The sequence below is a fragment of the Epinephelus moara genome, chromosome 21 (genome assembly GCF_006386435.1).
Source record: "Epinephelus moara isolate mb chromosome 21, YSFRI_EMoa_1.0, whole genome shotgun sequence".
NCBI lineage: Eukaryota > Metazoa > Chordata > Actinopteri > Perciformes > Serranidae > Epinephelus > Epinephelus moara.
The window spans coordinates 26,983,158-26,995,432 of record NC_065526.1 but is presented as its reverse complement, the minus strand read 5'-3'; the positions used below and the strand labels follow the sequence as shown (position 1 = coordinate 26,995,432).

Sequence of the window (12,275 nt, the reverse complement as noted above, 5' to 3'; positions counted from 1 at the left end):
CTAGTGAAACTTTATCCAGGTTCGTGCTAAAAAAGAAAAAGAAAAAGAAAAAATCGTTGCCATGGTAACGTGGCGCATGTGTCAGGGTCACAAAAGCTTTTGTTTTACCCACGGAGTGATTCATCTTGATACTAAACGATCTTTAGCGACACCGGCTCGGAAACACTTGGTGGACTTGGTGGTGAAAGTTTACTGCTCTTGTTTCTGTCACTGCACATTCTTTATTATTTATCCTACCTGGTTATTTTTACACAAACAACAATGAAGCGAACAAGAAGCTCAAAAAGTAAAAGTCAGAGCGCACAAGAAACCGAAGAGGTCCAGTCCAAAACAGGTTGGTGCTTGTTTCTCGCGGTAAGATTAGCTTAACAGGGAAGCGCTACCGTAGCTAAGTTAGCTGCTGTAACGACGTCAGTTGAGGACATGTCTGGGCAGCGAGCAGGGAGTGTGTTTGTGGTCTATGCAGGATTTATTGTTGTTTAGTTTTTGGAAAGCAACCAATATTATGCCAAGGGTGGCTTTTGTATTTGTTACAGGTTGAGCAAGTTAGTAAAACTTGTTAATGCCCGCAACTGCGATAGCCAACATAACGTTACCACAAACCTAAAGGTCCTGGATGCCAAGGGATGCAAATGATGTTTATTAACACCCAGCATGCCAGTTTATAAGTCACAACCAGCTAGAACTAATGCAGCTCAATAAAACTTAAAGGTTATAATGTTCAATTTGTTTTAGAGAGGTGCTGATTCAACTTATTTGTCATTTTGGATATGACATATCATATTTTGCAGTCAAGACATCTCATACATACAACTAGTGGTAGAAGAAGTACTCAGAGCTTTTACGTAAGTAAAACTAGTAATACCACACTCCGGAAATACAGTGTTAAAACATATAGGTTCCGCATTGAAATATGTAAGTAAAAGTACAAAAATATGAGCATCAAAATTTACTTAATGTACGAAAACTAAAAGATTAAAAAAAGATTAGTGCTGTGTTATAATGGTTGATACATTGATATGTTCATCTATTTAATTTTGCAGCTTGTAAACGTGGAGCTAGTTTCAATGTGTATTTATGATATATATTTTATATATATTGCTATATACTGCTGGGTAGCTTGTGAATTTAGCCCTTAAAATGAATAAAGCATTACTGATAAAATTATGTCATGTTTAATTTAGTGATTATATTTTTTATCACTAATCTGAATCTACAAAGTAATTACTAACTTAAGATGTCAGATAAATGTAATAAAAAGTACAATACCTGCTTGTGGTACAGTGTATGAATACCTTAAATGTTAAGCACAGTGTTAGAGTAAATGCACTTACTTTCCACCACTGCATACAACATATAAATGGGAAGTAAAGTGGTTAAAAGACTCATACATTCATTCTGTTTTCAATGATAATTGCATAGTTGTTTTAAGGGACATACTGTTTTAAATCTTTTCTCAATCAATCAAAGCAGATAAAATACTTCAGGGCAGCTGATATCAGACAGTACTCGTTTAGTAATATATTGGTGCTGCTATTAAAGATATCGTAAATTGTTGTTCTCTGGTTTTCTGACAGTTTTATCTGCGAGGACCTCTTCAAAATAGAACTTCAGAACTTTATAAAAAGATTTTGCTGATTTATATATAAAAAACAATGTGAAATGAGTCGCCAGTAACCTCAAACTTATGAACAATGTTAACTGTACAATTTAAATAAAGAAATAAATGTTTTTCTTGATAGGAAATGTGTTACCAGTACTTAAGGGATCAAGAGTGAACAGAAACAGAAATGTGGCACAAACTGTAGTCAGTATTTTAATGAAAAGAAATGTCATTCATGTTTATTAATTTAATCAGTCCCAACTTTTCAAACTAATGCAGTTTGAATATTAAATAGAACATTTTGCTTCCTCACTCTAGTTGTGAGAGTTGACTCAGTACAGAAATATGTAATTATACAATATACAAGGGCTGCTTTGCACGGTTATTTTTATTATCGGTTCATTTAACAGCTACTTGCGTTAAATTCAACAATTATTTTGTCTTTTAACTGTCAAAATATATAAAATATAACATAAATAATGACTAGGGAAGTCTTGAGTTACCAGAATTCAAAGTGTTGTTTTGAAATCAAAGTATTTAAATTGTTACAGCGGTAATAAGGTGTGAACACCCCTACTCTCTCTGTGTCTGTGTGTGATCAGTGTGGCAGTGGATAGGAGATAAAGGACAGTGGGAACCATACTCGGCTTCCGCCTGTGCCTTGTTGGACGCAGCCGTCTCTTCAGGAGAAACCTCTGTCACTCTGTCTGTGGGCTCTGGGACATCCTACGAAGTCGACCTGAAAAAGATGGTCCAGATTAATCCTGTCACCAAGTACAAGAGGAAGATTCGCTCTCAGACAGTAAAACCAGGTGTGTGTTGTGTGTTTTGCCACATCTGTCTGTCCATTAAATCTGCTGTCATTCCCTCTGCTTGGATTTTTGTTGTCAGTTTCACTTCATTTAATTTTTACTGTCTTATACTGTAGTTTCGTCAGTGTATTCTGTAGCCAACAAATCCAACAAAAAAAAAAAATCAATTATCCTATTTCACATTTTCTTCTTCTGTTGTTTTATTATATTTCCACCAATTAGCACTTTGATATATTTTTAGTAAAGGCCATGTGTAGTAGTTTAGTTGGTAGTGGTCAGATGTTACAGGAATTTTATACTGTTTTTGCTCAGTTTTGTTTGTTTGTGTTCATTAAAATGTTTCTTTTGTGTCTTTCTCATTCAGAGAGTTTGAATGACGCTAATGACTTGACTCCTCAAAACGGGACGCCAGTCCAAGTTAAAGAAGAAGAGGAGGAGACGGAAAAACAACCTGCAGCCAAGAAAAAGAGAGGGCAGAGCAAGAGTCAGACAAAAACTGAAGAAATACCCAAAGAAGAAACAAAAAGTGAAGGTAAAGTGAATATTATTTTTATATATGTTGTCCATAATATACCATTCAAAAAGAAGATAGGATTTTAAAGTTGCTGAGTAACTTGTCATCCACAGAGCGCATTAACGATGATAACATCATTAAGTGATTTCTGTTTTTACTGTTTCTGAACGTAGCAGTTTATACAGGACATGTTGTCACCTGTACTTCACAAAAAACACCAGTTGACCTCATTTATGGTTTATCTCTGATTTTTGGATGCTGAACAGAGGTTGTGAGGACGGTGGTCATGAAGGGAAAAGCTCCAGTGGACATAGAATGTAAAGCCAAACTGGGAAAGGTACGGTATCTTTGTCCACATGATTTATGAGTCACATCAGGTTTTTATACACAAGTGTGTGTAACTGCTCTGCTCTGTTAAATACTTGATCATAAATCAGTCAAAACTTTTAATTGATTGCAGTTTAAATTTTTTAAATGAAACTTCTTACAAATATACATTTATGTTTGTAGGTCATGGAAATACTCAATATATAGGTAATATCTAAAGGAAAATATCAGAGGTTATTTATAATTTCTTACCGAAATAATGTGCAAAGATAGTGTTTGATTCTTAATGTTAATCACTGTGTTTCTCTCATCTTGTTGTTAACAGCATATTGTGCAGCATTCAAACATCCAATATGCTAATACAAATTGTCATTTTGCTTTTGGGATTTAATTTGTAATCATTATTAAGGATTTTTTTTTCTGTAACAAAACAGCCAAACTAATACAAACATTAAGAGCTACAACAATAAGTCGATTGAAAGACAGTGGATCTGCAACTGTTTTCATGATTTATTTATTGTTTCAGTAATTTTTAATGCAAAAATATCAAACTGGCTGGTTCAAGGTTTTTGTATATGAGGATTTCCCACTTGTCTTTGTCGTATAGTAAATACAATATGGTCCAGTTTTGGACTGTTGACCTAACAAGTCAAACAGTCACTCTGGGTCCTGGGAAGTAGTGATGGGTATTTTGCACTACTTTTTCTGCATTTCATAGAAAACAACTAATCTAAAAAAAACATTTTCTGATTAATCAGTAGTAAGAATAAACATTAGACGCAGTCCTACAAAGATGTTTTTGGTTGCTTGTTCATCTGCAGTGCTTACAGAGTATCTTTCACCTTTGTTCTGGAGAGTCCCTTTTTTAATCTTGTGAAATGCACTTTGTCACTTGTGTTTCATACAAACATACACACACACACACACACACACACACACACACACACACACACACACACACACACACACGTAAAGAGAGGAAATTGGAAGTTTACAGGAACAATATGTATTTAATTTCCCACTTGCAGATCAGGTGCAGTCACTGTCATTTATATTAGTAACTGTTCAACTTCTCTTTCAGGCTCATGTTTACAATGACGGAAGTGACGTTTACGACGTGATGCTAAATCAGGTAAAATATCTGAAGATATCCTAAAAAGGAGCAAATTTTCTTACACTCCAAGCTGGAAGTGCTTTTTATTCAAAATTCATAAGCTTAATTTCCATATTGAATAGTGCTGACTGACTAAAGTAGTACTTGTGAATAGGTTAGTAGACGTTTTAATCACAATAATTCACCATGGTTTCTGGTACTGATGAATTTAGAACAACATGTATTTAAATATTAAAATGATCTGACCATTTTCACCTACACTACAATATGTATGTGTAATATGTTATGATTCTGATAAACAGAAATCTAATGAAGGCTGTAAAATTTAATGAATTGTTTTTTCATGTGGTTTTATGGGAAAGTTAATTGATTTTCAGGCTTGCAGCAAATGTTCTCTCTCTCATTTTGCAGACAAATCTTCAGTTTAACAACAACAAATACTACCTGATCCAGCTGCTGGAAGACGACAGCTCTAAGTCGTACAGTGTGTGGATGAGATGGGGCAGAGGTGAGTTTATGGGCCCATGATTCCTAACATATTTCATATATGTATAAATATTTGCATGCACGCAGGAAGTTAACATAAGCTTGAAGTTTGGAAAATCTTATCTAAAATGTAAACTAACTTATTAAGTATATTTTGGGGGTTCCACCATTGTTTTTGTTTGTTTATTGTTTTTTCTTAGTGGGAAAAGTGGGTCAAAACAGTCTGACAGATTGTGATGGAGACCTGCTGAAAGCCAAAGACATCTTCAAGAAAAAGTGAGATTGTGCACTTCAAGAAATATTTCATGATATCTTACACTGAAGTGAGTTTCGTAAAATGCCGAAACATTTTTGCTTTGCCACAGGTTTTTAGACAAGACCAAGAATGAGTGGGAAGACCGAGCAAGTTTTGAGAAAGTAGCAGGAAAATATGACATGGTGTTCATGGACTACAGCACGAATGAAAAGGCAAGTAACAAGACAAGTAACCAACAACTTACGTCTCTCCGCGATATCATCTATCATTGTGAACATAGATATATTTCACTGTTCCAGGAGGAGAACCTGACCACAGTGGATGCTGCACCTAAAAAGAGGATCTCCAAGCTGGATGTGAAGGTCCAGTCTCTTCTGGAGCTAATCTGTGACCTCAAAGCCATGGAGGAGTGTGTGCTGGAGATGAAGTTTGACACCCGGAAAGCTCCTCTCGGTCAGTCTGAAGGAATCAGAAGTGCACCAGAATTTTTCCTGATAGACCTATTATAACATTCCCAGAATTAAATATTATGTAGAGCACATTACTTTTAAATATTCAAGTTGCTACAGTGTGATTCAAACATGCAGGAAAATAAGATCTCAAAGACATCCTTATATCCCCAATTGTGCCACCTGATCGATGAGTAGAGGCAGCTGGTGACAGATTGTTATGCTTCATATTTTAAATTTGTTGTTTTTCTTTCTACCCGCAGGCAAGCTGACCTCAGAGCAGATCCGTGCAGGCTACACCGCACTGAAGAAAATTGAGGACTGTTTGAAGAAGAAGGGTAGCAATCGTGATCTGCTGGAAGCATGCAACCAGTTCTACACCCGCATCCCTCATGACTTTGGGTAGGGAATATGTGGCTGTGCACTTGGAGAGATGCGCTAGTGCTAAATGATGAGGCAAGCGTTTCACATTGATCTGTGCTGCTGTTACTAAAAGATTTAATTCTCCAGGTTGAAAACTCCTCCAATCATTCGTACAGAAGATGAGCTAAAGGAAAAAATTGCGCTGTTGGAGGTAAAGAGGTTCTTCATGGATTAATAGATTAAAAAAAACAACAACAACTCAACGTCACACATTATCTATCTATCTATCTATCTATCTATCTATCTATCTATCTATCTATCTATATATTTCTTATTTCTTTTTTCAGGCTCTGAGTGACATTCAGATTGCAGTGAAAATGGTTCAGTCCAGTGAAAACAATGACGAACATCCTCTGGACCGACAGTACAGCTCCCTCAAGTGCCAGCTGCAGCCTCTAGACTCCAGCAGCAACGAGTACACGGTCAGCGTTTTACTTGTCGTAACTGTTGTGATGATGATAAAGGTCAAGCTTTATCAGCCTGGACTAATATAAAAAATAATACTAATACTCAACTCGTACCTTTAACAAGACTTCCACGTTAAAAAGTTCCAGGCTCTTAACAGATTCCAAAAAATGGGACCATATTACACCTATTTTTGCTTCTTTACATTGGCTACCCTCGTCTTTAGAGTTGATAAAATACTTTGTCACTTTTAAGGTCATCTGGTTTGGCACCTCTTTATATCTCTGAGCTGCTCTCCCCTTATGACCAACACGCTGCCTGAGATCCACAGGCAAAACACTGTTATCTGTAACAAAGTCACGGCTAAAAATGGAAGGTTGCATTTGCTGTAAGAGCCCCCAGACATTGGAATGCCCTGCCGGAGGAGATCAGGCATGAGTCGGTGCTCTAATTTAAATCATTCCTCGAAACACACTTGTATGAAGCTGCTTTTAATTCTTGACTATGATGCCTTTATATTTGTTTATTGGTTTTTATTCACCTATTTTTTGTCTGTTTGTTTTATTTTATATTATTGTTTTATGGCATTAATATTTGTAATTGCCCCTGTAACTACTTGCTTTGCTACTTGATACGTTGTCTCTCTCCCCCATGTCTTTCATTGCTTTGTAGGGATGCACCGAAATGAAAATTTGTGGCCGAAGCTGAATAAAATTCAACGCGTGGCCGAATACCGAATACCGTTGTTTAGTTTTTCATTAGTTTTTGCAGATGAACCCCCTCCAGATTAGTGTTGTCATGGTACCAAAATTGGGACCCACGGTACGATACCAGTGAAAATATCATGGTTCTGAGTAGTATCACGATACCACAGCGAAAATGAGGCAGATGTGCCTTTTGTCATTTATAAAAATCATCAATGATATTTCAATGGAATAAATTACTTATTGACTTATTCATACTTCAAAAACAGCATCAAAAAGTGATTAACATAGGGGGTATCAAAAATAAAATAAATAAATAAAATAAAAATCAACCAACCACCCTTCTCCCCTGACAAGTAAAGAACAGTCCCTTCATAAGTAAAGAACAGTCGGTGAGGTTTGTGGGCCGTTACCTGCCACAAAGAGAGAAATGTGAACGGCTCGTTTCTCCTCTGACACGTCACATACCTGTGTGCTGCCACGGCTTGGCTGTCCAGGTACTTTTGGGCAGTCATGACACCAAGAAGAGGACATTATTGGAGCCAGACTTCTCCGTCGCCGGTAGAGGACATTATTGGAGCCAGACTTCTCCGTCGCCGGTAAGCCTTATCTTGCGCCGCGGAGCACAACGGCTGCCGTATTTGACAGGAATACATTCCTGTCTGTGTCTGTGACCCCCGTTCAACCCACAACCGGCGGGATTCGCCTTTCGTTTCTGCTGCTGGTTGAAATCTGTACTCACACAGCATGCTGAATGATTTATTTTGGTCGCACAAAACTATTTTTAGTCGCAAGTGCGGTGACGGACGGAGTAAAATATCGGCACGCTGCTGACATTTTACTCCGTCCGTCACCGCACGCTGTTTGATTGCGTTATCAAAACACGCCGCTATTATTTGGCCTTGCTTTTCACTTATTCCACCGAATACCGAATGTGTGTTGGTTTTTTTGCAATATTCGGCGGAATATATTCGGTTACCGAATATTCGGTGCATCCCTATTGCTTTGTTCTATTTTATGTATGTGCAGCACTTTGTAACTCTGCTTTTAAAAAAAAAGAGCTACAGAAAAAAGTTATTATTGCTATTATTTTTCACTGTGAGTAGAGACCTCAGCCTGCAGTGTAGTTTATACACTTCACTGATAAACCAAAAAAACATATGGTTACAGCCCTATATGGTGTCTTTATTATCCAATCAAGTCATAAGAATTTTATCATAAGAAAAGCCAGAACTGATGGATTCAAGCAAGTCAGGATTTTCAGAACACTCTCTTGGCCCATTAGTACTCCCAAACTAAGCTAATATGCTGATCTTGTTGTAAAGCTCACACGTTCTACAGTGTAAATTAATATAACTCTTAAAGGAAAAATTACTCCAAAATGCCTTTTACAAAGTGAGTTAGTGAAGTGATTTGCATAATTGTAGCATATAAAGATATTTTCTGCAGCTACAGTGGAGTTGAATATCAAGACTTTTAGCTATCTATATTATGTGTATCTGTATCTCTACCTTTAATGTCAGTGGTACCTCAAACAGCAAAATATTCTCTGTAGAGCTGACTTTCTTTACCAACTTCAAGCCATCATACAGGAAGGCAGACACAATTTTTCCACTGACAGCAGCCTTAATAGACCAGAGTGCATTTGATCACTGTAGCTGCAAACTTTTACAAAGGAAAAGGTCACTAATTGTCTTTATGTATTTTCCTATACACCCATTAATTTACATAAACACAGTCAGAGAAAATGGGTAGACCAAATAGTGAGTGACACCTCAGCTGCAAAAACCTACATAGAGTTTGTGTGGCTGGTGATGTTTTCTCATAAACTTTCCTCTTGTGTGTGTGAAGGTGATAGAAAAGTATCTACAGTCCACTCACGCCCCCACCCATCGTGACTACACCATGACTGTCCTTGACATGTTCTCAGTGGACAGAGACGGGGAGAATAACAACTTCCTCTCAAACATACACAACAGGTAACCCACAGTCGGTTTGGTGTTAGGATAAACTTCACAATTCTCTTGATGATCGTGGAGACAACAATTGCATTTTTGAAAATAAAAATGAGTGCTTAAAAAAGTACTTGAAAGCCCTTGAATATGACTTGCCCTTTTCTGTATGAACCCTGTATACAGTTATGTGTGTTTATTTCATGTAGCCCACTATGTGTGTGTGTGTGTGTGTGTGTGTGTGTGTCTGTCTATCTATCAGGACTCTGTTGTGGCACGGTTCCCGCCTTTCTAACTGGGTCGGCATCCTCAGTCAGGGGCTCCGAGTGGCCCCACCTGAAGCTCCCATCACTGGTTACATGGTAGGATGGAAAATTAATGCATAACATCTATTAAAATAATACCCAACATTGATGCAGGGTCTAAAAACCACTCGACACAGTATTTAGAATAGAAACCTTTATGTTTCTTATTTTTATTTTTTTACTTTATAATTACATTTTTGGAATGAAATGTTCTATTAACTATTCAACATTTTTCATTATTATATTTTTTTTATTCCAGTGATAATAATTTCATTGATTCCCTTTCATCTAGTTTGGAAAAGGTATCTACTTTGCTGACATGTCGTCTAAGAGTGCCAACTACTGCTTTGCTAATCAGAACAACCATGTGGGACTGCTGTTACTGTGTGAGGTGAGTTGATTTACTGTTTGCGTGGCCAGATTAAATCAGGTAGTTGTTTGCACATCCCAACTTTCATTAAGGCCAGGCACAGGACAGCAGATTCAACCGAGGGAAAAAAAATAGTTTGCGCGCTCTGGGTTTTAGCTTCCATAAAAGAGCTACCAATACAAGACCATCTTTCAAATTAACAATAAAAACATGATTTGAACTTCTCATTGTATGTTTGGCACAGATGTAATGCAGCAGTGTTTCAGCACCCATGCTTTGTGTCTGTGTGTGGTTGCAGGTTGCTCTGGGAGACAGTAACGAGCTGCTGGATGCAGACTACGAGGCCAACAATCTGCCGACTGGAAAACACAGCACCAAGGGCCTGGGACAGACCGGACCTGACCCCAAAAACTCAGTCAATCTGTTAGTCTGTCTCATTACACTGATACATTTCATACAGGCCAACCATTGATTTAATTGTGCTTTTTGTTATACAACAGAAATCATTATAATTTCTGAGAGGGGGAGTTTGTTAATTACATTAGTAACGGAAAAAGCAGGTTGATAAGGACAAAAAAAAAAAAGAAGAAATAAATGATCATAACATCACACGAAGGAACCCATAAATAATCTCCACTGACTTTAAACTTCTTGAACTGCTACTTTGAGATTTATAGTAATCTGACAAAACATTTTTGAAAACAACCATCATTCTCCATTAACTGTAAAATAATTTAATTTCTAGTTTCCTAGATGATCATGTTTGTAAATAGTAAAAAAAAAAAAAAAGGTAGACAGGTAAATTATGGACAGTTTACCCAAATTCAAAATCAAAGATACATATTTTTCCTTTTACCTGTCGTGCTGTGTATCGGTCTAGATTGTTTTGGTGAGTTGTGTTACCATATGTTGGAAATATCAGATATAGAAATGTCTGCCGTCTTTCAAATTTGAAAAAAGAAAAAAATATATTCGAAAAACTCAACAGCAATGTCTCTTTCCAGAAATCATGACCTGGTCACTCAAGATAATCCACAGACCTGGTGAGCAGTTTCATGTAGGAACTATTTTCTTTCTACCGAATTACACCCACCCACTGTATCACTGTGCAGAGGGAAGTGTTCATCTACTCATGGACGAGAGGCCCATGCTCATGATGTACTTGAGTGTGAGTTGAAAACATTAATAGCGTCCTAAGCTGAGCTGTAACGCTAGCTAGCTCAGTGGTGCTAGATGAGCTAGCAGTAGATGCAAGCTTCCATCTATCCGATGATACTGTTTGCAGGTGTAGTTTGGGAGAAAGAAAATTATCTTTAGTAACTGTAGTAGATTATCTTGAGTAACCAGGTCGTGATTTCTAGCAAGAGACATTGCTGTTGAGTTTTTTAAATGTATTTTTTTGGTGTTTAAAGGCCCAGACACGCCAAACTGACATTAAAGAACTAGTGGCAACAAAGGCTGACTGTTGCTTCACACTGCCTGTGTCTTGGCTGAAAAGGTGCTCCTGAACGCATCGCAAAGGCTACAGCTGTAGTCTATATTCATATTAGAAAAGGGGAAACTGGAAGACGGAAAGGAAGGTTTCAAGATGCTAGTTAGCCAGTTAGCATATTAACAACACAACACAATTTTTAAAGAACAAAGGTTATTTACCGTGCATCAGTGAACAGTAACACAAAGAGTTAGGAACTGTTTCTGCTAAAGAGCTCAATGGCAAAAAAATGTTACCTAATATTTACAAGTTTTTTTCACCCTCTTGACTTGTTTGTGTGCTTTCCTCACATTCATTTCTCTCCTTGTGCACTGAGTTTAACTGCCAGTCAGTGATTTCACTCATTGACGGGCTCAACCATCAGTGACATCGATTCACAATTGTGAATTGGTTGAAAAAAAGAACCAAGTAGTGCTAACAGTGTGGGGCACACCACAAAAACTAGGGTGAGAGAAGCTTACCGATGGCAAGGGTCAACCATCAACTTGATGTGTCAGGGCCTTTAAGCTCCACAAGCAAAGTGCCATCTACTTACATTAAATTTAAGAGAAAGCAGACATCTCTACTGCTGATATCTTAAACACTCACCTACTCACACTAAAACAATCTAGATTGATAAATAGCTCTACAGGCAACAGGACAAATATGTATTTTTGATTTGGGGGTGAACTGTCCCTCTAAGGATGCTTTCCTATTAACCTAAAAAAAAATAATACGTACACTTTTATTATATTTTATTCTAGAGTCCTGTTGCTACTCTTTGTAACCTGCGGAGTGTTTTTTACAGCAGTGCATCAATTATAGAAATTCTTAAGATCCATATTTAGACTACCTAAGCTGTTTATTTTATCCATATACAGTGGTGTGAAAAAGTGTTTGCATGTTTTCCACACTTAAATGTTTCAGATCATCAAACAAATTTAAACATTAGTCAAAGATAACACAAGTAAACACAAAATGCAGTTTAGAAATGAAGGGTTTTATTAATGAGGAAGAAAAAAATCCAAAGCTACATGGCCCTGTGTGAAAAAGTGTTTGCCCCCTAAACCTAATAACTGGTTGG

General features: G+C 37.2%; 1 protein-coding gene across 1 annotated transcript in view; it reads left to right on the top strand.

Annotated features, from left to right (window-relative positions):
- Positions 1-161: 161 nt before the first annotated feature.
- The window catches only part of parp2 (poly (ADP-ribose) polymerase 2), a 14,432-nt gene continuing 2,318 nt past the window's right edge, over positions 162-12,275 (top strand). Inside the window, exons 1-16 of the mRNA XM_050032641.1 lie at positions 162-334; positions 2,206-2,415; positions 2,780-2,947; positions 3,196-3,266; positions 4,338-4,388; positions 4,782-4,878; positions 5,057-5,132; positions 5,222-5,324; positions 5,412-5,565; positions 5,825-5,963; positions 6,072-6,135; positions 6,272-6,406; positions 8,945-9,072; positions 9,308-9,407; positions 9,643-9,741; positions 10,019-10,143. Of these exons, the coding sequence (XP_049888598.1) occupies positions 262-334; positions 2,206-2,415; positions 2,780-2,947; positions 3,196-3,266; positions 4,338-4,388; positions 4,782-4,878; positions 5,057-5,132; positions 5,222-5,324; positions 5,412-5,565; positions 5,825-5,963; positions 6,072-6,135; positions 6,272-6,406; positions 8,945-9,072; positions 9,308-9,407; positions 9,643-9,741; positions 10,019-10,143 (1,793 nt within the window). The 5' untranslated portion in view covers positions 162-261. The remainder of the gene's footprint in view (positions 335-2,205; positions 2,416-2,779; positions 2,948-3,195; positions 3,267-4,337; positions 4,389-4,781; positions 4,879-5,056; positions 5,133-5,221; positions 5,325-5,411; positions 5,566-5,824; positions 5,964-6,071; positions 6,136-6,271; positions 6,407-8,944; positions 9,073-9,307; positions 9,408-9,642; positions 9,742-10,018; positions 10,144-12,275) is intronic.